Source organism: Calliopsis andreniformis, chromosome 12 (assembly GCF_051401765.1).
Source record: "Calliopsis andreniformis isolate RMS-2024a chromosome 12, iyCalAndr_principal, whole genome shotgun sequence".
Classification (NCBI taxonomy): domain Eukaryota; kingdom Metazoa; phylum Arthropoda; class Insecta; order Hymenoptera; family Andrenidae; genus Calliopsis; species Calliopsis andreniformis.
Genome location: NC_135073.1, coordinates 18,811,241 through 18,821,102, shown reverse-complemented (window position 1 = coordinate 18,821,102; position 9,862 = coordinate 18,811,241). Strand labels below are relative to the sequence as shown.

The 9,862-nt window shown below is 39.3% G+C and overlaps 1 protein-coding gene and 1 long non-coding RNA gene across 3 annotated transcripts; one reads left to right on the top strand and one right to left on the bottom strand.

Moving 5' to 3' along the window:
- The first annotated feature begins 2,569 nt into the window (after positions 1-2,569).
- On the top strand, positions 2,570-8,181 carry LOC143185461 (prolyl 3-hydroxylase 2). 2 transcript variants are annotated; one of them, XM_076388485.1, is made up of 11 exons: positions 2,570-2,801; positions 3,304-3,568; positions 3,963-4,287; positions 4,531-4,656; positions 5,210-5,346; positions 5,609-5,767; positions 6,311-6,553; positions 6,631-6,726; positions 6,882-7,032; positions 7,272-7,689; positions 7,773-8,181. In XM_076388485.1, exons 1-11 carry the CDS (start codon positions 2,572-2,574, stop codon positions 7,843-7,845), a joined length of 2,223 nt encoding a protein of 740 aa, XP_076244600.1. In that variant the 5' UTR covers positions 2,570-2,571; the 3' UTR covers positions 7,846-8,181. The 2 variants fall into 2 exon arrangements, with proteins under 2 accessions (XP_076244600.1, XP_076244601.1); XM_076388486.1 differs by lacking the exon at positions 7,773-8,181 and having other exon boundaries at positions 6,882-7,106; positions 7,272-7,389.
- On the bottom strand, positions 3,231-4,070 carry LOC143185473 (uncharacterized). Its single transcript, XR_013002924.1, has 2 exons — positions 3,697-4,070; positions 3,231-3,613 (listed from the first exon to the last, which is right to left on the bottom strand). It is a non-coding gene; the product is annotated as an uncharacterized LOC143185473 (long non-coding RNA).
- Positions 8,182-9,862: the final 1,681 nt, after the last annotated feature.

The window sequence follows — 9,862 nt, the reverse complement described above, 5'->3', positions numbered from 1 at the left end:
TTCATATGAGTATGGAGAAAATGATAATTAATTGGGCATTATTATTTATAGGATATTTTCCCTTATATAGGGAAACATAAGAAAAATATAAAATTGTGAAGATCAGCTTAATATTTTGGAACTCTTCCAGACAGCAGTTTCTAGAGAATCATCCTGTATATCTAAGGTTCATGTAACTGACAACCACATGCCACGCTCTTAACTTGAATACAGATATAAAAGTATTCTGCAAGCTTTCGAATACTTTGCGGCCTGGTGTACACTGCTGGTACTTTTAAAATAAGAATAGACGTAAGGATATTTAAGAAAGCTGGCTTTAGAGAAGTAAGGCATGATTCGAAAATTCTTGTTTAACATCACTCTGTGAACGAGGCTTCTTGAAGCGATGTCGTATAGATTCTTACATTGATCACATTGAATTTACACGTTTCGTATTCAATTTGTTGGCATCACGCGAGAAAATCTCTGCTCGTCTCGACATTTCCAACGACCCATAGCGAAATCGTCAGAGGGTCACGAATTCTGTTCGCAGAAAGTTCGTCAGCCATGTACTACTTCTAAGAATCTATCGTCGAGACTTTGGTTGCTGTCTGTGCTTGCAAGGTAATGCCGATGTTCATTGTGCTTAATTTAAGAGCAATAATTCTATTGCGTTTTTAAGGACTTCGAGGCAGCTTGAGCGCGATCGTTACGCGAAAAAGACGAAAGAATTTGTATGGACGAGGATCGAGAGACCAAGATCCATAGGAACGCTGGGTGTTCCTCTGGTTATCTCGCATAATATTAACTCCTTTAGAATAGCAAGGAAGCGCATATTTGGTGCATCTTTTAGAGACCAATTGATCCACCGAAGATGAAGGAAGCTAAACAGTGAATAGGCGGATCGTTACTTCCGTTCTTCGGAGCCCTCGAGATCCTCCCTATTCTTAAATCACGCATGGGCGTATCAGCGGTGAAGGCAGGATTGCATTCTACACGGATCCCTCGCATTAGAACGCGATTGTAGACAAGGGGGCGAGTACTTGATGAATCCAGATAGGACGAGCGAGTTTTCAGGCGCCGCAGGCTGAGAGGCGAAAAATCGAGAGAAAGGAGATGCTTTCTTCTAGGTGTTGTATGCGTTGTATGTGATATGTGGACACGATGCACTAGACGACGATCGATACTTTGTTGAACCGTTGTTTTTACGTTACGTTTGTGTGGGTTGTGATTCTATAGAGGATTGAATATGTGATTCGTTGCTGATTTATTATCGTTGAGTTGCTGTTTTTGGTTGATAGCAAGTGATGATGATCACGGCTGATATTTTCAGCAGAAATCTTTCTTCGACGACGTTGCTTCAGAGTACACCGTTTCTTCGTTCACCTCCTGCCTCCTCCGCAAATTGCGTTTCGAGAAGAACCACAGTATACAGTTGTAAACCGCGCGCAATGTAAACTGCAAGATTTGTATAAATGCTACGTTTTAATGCGCATGAAACTTCGTTCGTTTTTATTCACCACGAAACAGATAATCGCTAACGATCGATAGACTGTAAGGAGCCATGCTTCGCGATCGATACTCGAGCTGCTTTCCTTTTTCTGTATCTTTTGGCCTTTTATTTCTGTTTTTCTTTTTAAGTAACTTCGGAGGAAGCTTTGTTGCTCTTGTGTTTTGCGATAAGCGATAACTGGATGTTCTCCGTGAGAATGTTTATTATCAGCGAACTCGAAGCGTTTGATAATTATATGTATATATTTCATTATATTATAGTTACATCATATACCTATATATTTATAATTATCAAACAAATTATACACATACGATATTATTACACGCTCTTCACGTGAAATACAGTTTCGTTTCTTATTACATGTCATACTTGTCTTTTTATTCGACTTCCATCATTTTTAATATATCTTGCGGGCGAAAATCTAATTTGCATGTCATAATAATCGGGACTGGATTTGATCGAAACCAGTTCCGAACGAAAAGAAAAAAGAAAAATTAGAAAAATTGGTGGGTCAATAAACTCAGAACTCCCAGAATTTTACAGTAACATCGGGCGTACAAGATGCTTTCGCCAAATAAAAAATTTTGAAAAAGTCTTAATACTATCACAATACCAATTTTTATTTGTATTAATTTTATGTTTGTTTATCTGTCCTTTAACATATTATGCAACTCAATGAAGATGTAGCTTTAAAACTGTTGGAAGTAAACAAACATCATGAGTTAAAAATAAGATTATCATAATCAGATTCTATTAAATAGTTATTTTGACCAAGAGTCCAGAATACATAATAATCAAAAGCAGGAAACCGAGGATCTATCAGAGGAAAGCTGCGAGACCTCGTGTCTCCAATAATTCTTCACAATCCTATTGCTTAATCACTATTTCACCCAATTCTATCCACACCAAAGTGATCTCTAAGCTTGTCCCAGTCGCGTGACTCACCCTGTATACCAGCGAGGCCACACATTTGGATCGCTCGAATAACGTGGTGGGGACAACTGATTACGTACGTCTCGCGTGCGTGCGTGGACCTCAACATCTCGTTCAGAGAGCTTAGTATGAGTCGAAGATCCACGATGCTGAGGCTCGTCGTGTTCTTCCTTCTCTGTGGCGCGACCGCCGGTAACAACGATACTCTAAGCAACGTAATCCCCAGCAACGAGCAGGTGTACTTACCAGAACACAAGAAAGAGAGCGGAGTCACAGAGAATAAGACCCTTCACGAGATCTTTGAAGATGCTGTTCAGGCTTACCTCGAGGAGGACTGGGACCGCTGCATCGAGGGTTTCAACGCGGTTACGCATGGGTACGTCTGAACATAAAGTTAAAATTAGAAATTGCTGTCTTCTAAATAGATTTTTTTACTAAATTAATTGTTAAAAGCTTTAACAATGTAAGACAATGTTGACTGAAGAATTAATTAAATCTAGAAGCTCGAAAAAGGGGGAACATTAAGGAATCTTTTTCACAAACCGAACTTTCTGAAGATTGTGATTCAAAGAAATGATTAAATGTATCTTCTAATAGAAATACTTAATATAAGTTTCACCTACATCTTAGTGTGAAGGCATTCCTTTACCCTTAGGTGGATGTAATCCCTTAAATTTGAAAATTCGCTAAGTTACCAGGTCTTAAATAGAGTACAGCAAGACTAGACGCGCAGATGTTTCTTTTACACAAACATTCTGTCTCGCCAGAGTCGCTTCCATCCTTATGAATACATACACAAACTGCTGTAGAACGTTGCTTAGGATATCCTTCTTTCTTCCCACTTATGATCAAGCATATATCCGCACGATTCCTTTCAGATACAAGGTCTACAAGCGCATGATAACAAACTGCAGAGAAAAGTGTAGAATAAGGGCTGCAGGTTCAGCTCCGCTGTTTCCTGAGAACATCGAGGATCTACACTTCTACGAGAAGAAAGTTAGGGAAACGCTATGTCTCCTGATGTGCAATCAGGAGTACCGCGAAATCGCTGGTTCGAGGGCCTTAAAGGCACTGCCACGGTCCACCGAGAAGAAACTGGTCGATCGTCGTTCGTACGAGTATCTGCATCTTTGTTATTTCCAGGTAAATAGATCATCCCCTTTCTAATTTACTCTTCCCCTATTTTAGCTGAAATTAACGCGAACAGTATTATATTTTCGATAAAGGGATGATCTCATATGCAAACAAGGAATTCTAATAAGGGAGCTTACGCAATCGCGCCTTTGCCAATCCCACGCCTGTTCTGTTCTTCAGTAAAAAACGAGTTTAATGTTTTCAACGTACAGCTTGCTCGTAAAGCTCGGCCTACATGGCCGGGACGCTGATGAATTGATACTGAAGTCTATTGTGAGCCTCACGATTGCAAATTCTTTTTTAACTAATAGAAATTGACGAAGATTGTAATATTTGTAATATTTCTCCATGATATTACCACTTTTAGAGCATTTTTAATGTGAAACATTCTGTATGTTTGCAGAAAAATCGCTATCAAGACGCCGCGAATGCGTTGTTCACGTTTCTAGTCCGACATCCGGATCATGATGCCAGCATGGAGACTTTGAAACACTATCTGACGTTGCCTGGCGTAGAAACAGAGAATGTTGTAAATCTAGAATCACTGCCTCATATCAGCATCTACTTCAAGGCAGTGTCGGCTTACGAGGACGAAAACTACGCAGAGGCAGTTGGTCTCTTCGAGACCTCCCTCAGATCTTACTTGCAGTCGGAAGACGAGTGCAGATTCTACTGCGAAGGCCCCTTTGATCAGGGCTGGCACCCTGAATTCACGTCTTCCATCGCCAGTAAGTGAAAGGAATAATCCCTCCATTCATCCCACACAAAGACTTTGAAACTCTACAAAAAATAGTAAATGAACCTTAAGATTGCTGACTGCTGATTAGACTGCGGGTGTTTATGCAAATTCCTATTTTTACATAAAATTATAGAAGTAGAACGTAATTAGAGACTTGTTCCGGCTTCGAAGTATGTGTATACCTCTCTCACTGAAGAGTATTAATTCCATCGTCTATGATTCGTCTTTTCAGACCATTTCACCTACTGTTTGAAATGCAAACGATCCTGCTCCCAATTGTTAAACAGCGTAAACGGCGATTACAGGAGGGACATGCTTAGAAGTCACTACAACTACCTGCAATTCTCCTATTACAAGCGTGAGTATGTTTCCGACAACATGGAAGGCACGAGCGCAGTTGAATTTTTATTAAGCGTGCATCCTGTTACACGCGAATGTGACAGGCCTGTTTCTGAAAGTTCTTATCGGTTACGGTCCATTCGACGAGGAATGGGGAAAGATGAGGAAAGAGAAGCGGTTCGCGTTGATAAGCTCCAGGCACGAGTTCGTGTAGCAATCGAGCGATAACGAGCTACGTATCATTTCGAATTGCGCGGCCTTGTCGCCACGGTGAATTAATCGTGCTTCCAATGAGCCGAAGCTCCTCAGGAAGCTTACTCATCCCTCGAAGGAGGCTTAATTGGATTAATCTTGCCTAAGTAGCCCGTTAGTTAAATCGAATGAGTAGCGTCGTTACCCGTGAAATTGTTCTCCGCTCATCCGTGTCCTCCCTGGTGATCATGGTTTCGCAGCTGACCTAATCTCCTCAGTCGTTGCACGGTCTACGCGGCAACCCTGTAACAAATATTGTTCTTAATTAGTATGTGATCTAAAAAGTGTGACCTAACACTAGACTCTCATATTTCATGCAGTGGGAAACTTAAAGGCAGCCTGCGCCGCTGTGGAGAGCTTCTTGCTGTTCGATCCTGTCGACAAAACGATGCTGCAGAATAAGAAGTATTATAGTGCTCAGCCAATGGTGAAGGAGGAATACTTTTTCCCGAGACAGGTGATTGACCTCGAAACGATAGTGAATGGAAATTCTGATGCAGTGTAAAGTGCACACCTTGAGTACCTTGATTGCTTTCTGTGTCAGTGGATCAATCTTGTAGGCATTTCTTTAGCGCTGAATAGCTTTGTGTCGTTCAAGGAGAGAGTCCCACGTTAGATTGATTCAAGATCTTGTAAAGGCAGAAGAGAACTGAGATGATCAAATAATTTATGGTTCATCCTGCTTAAATTTTTGTAGTTGATATTGTATTTGTTTTCAGGAAGCTTTGGTTTACGTGAAGAGACAGGAGTACGAGCTGCGTCTCTTGAAGTATATTTCAGAGGAGTTCTCGGTGATTGACACACAGTTGGCAAAAAAGAAGGACCAGAAAAAGAAGAAGAAGAAGACAGAGGAGAAGAAGGAAAAGGAACTTGGAAAGGTAAAAAGTGGACTGTGAAGTTTAAAGTACCGTTAAAAATTGTGATCCAGCCGAGCTAATGTCCTGCCTTCTCATTTTCTTTCATTTCTGTCTGAAGAACGATGCGCGTATAAATCTGTCGATCGGATACAAAATCTAAGGCGGGCGAGCTCATAATTTAGGAACAATTATTTTCTCATTTTTTTCGAATCTCTCTTTGTACTTTTTGTAATGAAATCTTTGTACTGTTTGAAATAAAATACTCAAAACAAGAAACTATACCATTATTATACAGCTGCCTTATGTTTCTGTTGCATTTTTACGTTTCTATTAAACATCACACTATTAGATTTCTCGCTATGACGCCTGATAAATGCAACCGATACTGCAGCTGTGCATTTGAAGTGCAATTATGTAGGCGTTAAGCGCCAGTCGATCGCAGATTCGTTGTATTATTCGATTCTTCTGTATGTTTATATTGTTCTACAGCTAGTTTCAATTTTGATATCCCTCAGGAACCACTTGCAAATGTTTAAGGTATTAAACTGTTCGATTTCTTTGCAGGAATTTTCGTCTAAGATTCTCCATCCTCCTCCAGGTCATTCTCTGTTTACTCATGCGCAATTATTCAATAATATTTCCGTGACACGGGATGAGAGAAGTAAAATGCAAAATGTAGAACGACCAAGGGTCAAGAGCGATATCTATCTCGTAGCGGCAGAAGAAAAACTTGATGGAAAAAATCGTTTCGTGGCTGACGGCTTTCTCAATGCAACAGAGTGTCGACTACTGATGGAGCTTGCTTCGGTATTTCGTCGTCAGATTATAATTTACCACCTGAGGCTTCAGTTTACTTGAAATTACTTTTGTGTAAACTGATACAGATGTGTGCAGTGGAAGGAGATGGGTATAACGAGTACAAAAGTCCACACTCTAAATACGAGCGATTTGAAGGGATCACTGTGGGACGAGCTGCCTTGGTAAACTTCGTGGTTGCTTAAAGCTTGATGCACGCTTTTAAAAAATCCATTTCTTATTGTCTATTTCGCACTCATTCTTACTCTGCTATGTGGATTCTATCTTATAATGATAACCATTATAGAATCTTATCCACTTATTATTCTTCAAATTACAGATGGCTTATTTTGGTCAAATAGAGCTGGAAAGGTTGCAGCAGCTACTAGAGAAGACTGACGAAGCTCGCAAGTACGTGGAAAGGTATTTCGGACTAGATCACCAACTGTATTTCACCTACACCCATTTGGTCTGCCGAACAGCTCTACCTGGTAATTTTCACCTGATGCATCAACGTGCTTCTGGTTCGTTTTGCAGCTGAAATCACGTCGCGTCGACTCACTTGGTACGGCATGTGGGTGAGACAACCGTGGACCAGTCGAAACATATAGATTTAATAGCATCCTTTCAAATTATTTTCTTGTCAAATCTTCATTCTTCTTTACCCTTAAAACACAGCATGTTGTTGTACGTGCTCCGCTATAAAACAGAATCATTTTCCAACTTTTAGATTCACCAGATGACAGAGATGATCTCAGTCACCAGATCCACGCAGATAATTGTATATTGGTGGATGAACATGCCTGTCTTCGGGAGAGCCCAGCCTATATTTGGAGAGACTACTCCGCAATTCTTTACCTGAATAGTGATTTCGAAGGTGGCGAATTTTTCTTCACCAAGGAGCGTACCAAACGTGAACTGGATACCAAGGTTTCTCCACGTTGTGGACGAATGGTTGCTTTCTCCGCTGGCGGAGAGAATCTTCATGGCGTTCGTGGTGTCCTCAAAGGCAGGAGGTGTGCTTTAGGTCTGTGGTTCACTCAAGATGACAAATACACAGAGTACGAGAGGATTTTGGCTGAGGCAATTTTAAAAAGAGTGCAATCGGTTGGGTCAGTTGAAGAACAGAATGTCCAGGTGCCCTTGAGGTAAAGCATTAAATATTCTTGACTCTATTAATTTGTTAAAATAATACTAAGCATGTTTTTAATTATTTTTCTTGGTTGTTTAGGTACGAAGACATGCTTTTTCAGTATGCTAATAGCGATGATATATTAAGAGAGTTTCTGAGAAATTCTTCATAAGCAAAAGGGTCATTATAGCAATTAGCTTCACACGTTTCTAGAAGATAACATTCTAAAGAGTAATATATTTTTTGCGGTAAATAATAATATCGCAGTGATCTAGGGACCTGAGAGATCCAAGATTTCTGTACTTAGTACAATTACTTTTCTTTTTCCTTTATTTTTGTACAGCTTGTATTATTTGCATTTAAGCTCTATGCATTTATCTCGTTCCTCTAGGAATAGTTTCTTCGTTCCTAAAACTATGTTTCTTTCAATTGTATTTAAATATTTTTGATTGTTATGACGATGAATATTATTCACTCAGACGCAGGATATCCACCGTCACGGCAACTGAACAGAACTGTTATTTATATAAAATATCCTAATCTTTATTAGAACATAGACATTACATGTCAACAGGTTTACATAACCATCCTATGTATCGTGTAACATGTATTATCGTAATTTTAATTTATTTCCTTCGTATTTCATCATATTTATACTATGTATAAGAATTCAATATGTATAATAGGCGATTGCATTGCGATCTCCGGCTGTTCAATGCATCGTTCCTCGCGTGATTTTAAGCCCCGTACACACGACTGCTTTTGCTTTTTATATAATCGTGTCAATTTCGTCGGACACAAAATACGCACGTCCTCCCACAAAAAATTGTACGTGTATGTGTCTATGTTGTGTGTCGATGTGAGCATATACACCTGTCTCTATTATACGTAAACAATTTCCGTTTTTTTTTTCGTTATAGCAATTATACACACGTAAAAAGCGAATCGCATAAGTCTGTATGCCCATTATTGGCGTATTTATTGTACGCATAGGAATCAAAAACGCACTCTCGATCAATCAATCGGTCACTCTATCGTCGATAAAAACACTCGATGGTGGGCGAACCGCTTCTCGCGCCCTTGATCTTCGTAGGATCAGTCAGGAAGAAAGATTGAACGCGGATCATTAATATTATCATTATGTTTCGTTACAAACGTTTATTACGAAATTATAGTGACATCTGCGTATCACAGGAGAGTTCAGTCGATTTTTTCCCCCAGGAACCACTCCATAGTAACCGGTACCATGCTTTTCCCTCTTTCTTTTTATCATTTTAATTATTTATCTCGCGCACGTTTACCAAAGATAGACCTCGAAACTTCTACTCAACGAACTGTATCAATAAAAAGTCTGTTTCAAACTTCGCCTAGCATAAAAGACATATACAAATATGAAGATTAAAAAAGAAAACATTTATATTTTGTCAGTTATTTCTCAAACGAATGACTCGCTAACAACCGAAATGGAGTGGTCACCAATTTCGTTTTAGTATCGTTTAAATGGTTTCGTATTGCTCTTCGTAGACCTTCGTCTCGTCTTATCTTACGAGAGTGTATAATAATAAAAAAGAAAAGTAGTAAAATTCATAAAATAGTCGCGGAGCATCGCAGGAACGCTGAATGACAACAGTTTCTTAAAATGTAAAATTATATATATGATACATTTGAGACGAATGATCGCTACAGAAATAATTCTCCTCGTGCTCCTCGTCGCACTAGCTGAGTCGCTATTGCACACGCAAAGTCAGTTGGCCGCTCAAAGCCACTGGAACCCTATGCTCCTACCTTTACTATTATAAAATACAAAGAGTAAATAGTAACCGAGGAACATAGATAAAAGTCTAATTCATATAATGTTATAAAAATAAAAGTTACTTTCCTAGTAACATAAAACAAGAAGTGTTGTGTCATAAGAATTATAGAATAATTTGGGCAAAATCATCTGACTGCTCAACAACATGCAATCTTCATCTCTTAAACAGAACATGGTATAAAATTGTGACTTTTTGAGACATAATCTTGAACAATCATATGATCCTGTTTAGACTACAGAAGTCTAGAAACAGAAGTATTATTTGTCATGCGGTTCACAGAGGGGAAAAAAGTGGCATTGAGTGGTCAATAGAGTTCGAGCCTACTACAGCAGTTTGTACCTCTCTACGAGTTGTTCGTACATGTAACTAATAATA

Coding starts and splice junctions, on each gene's coding strand:
- LOC143185461 (XM_076388485.1), top strand. CDS start 2,572: ATGCTGAGGCTCGTCGTGTTCTTCCTTCTCTGTGGCGCGACCGCCGGT. Junction 7,033..7,271: donor CTGCCGAACAGCTCTACCTG/GTAATTTTCACC, acceptor TCCAACTTTTAG/ATTCACCAGATGACAGAGAT. Junction 7,690..7,772: donor AATGTCCAGGTGCCCTTGAG/GTAAAGCATTAA, acceptor TTGGTTGTTTAG/GTACGAAGACATGCTTTTTC.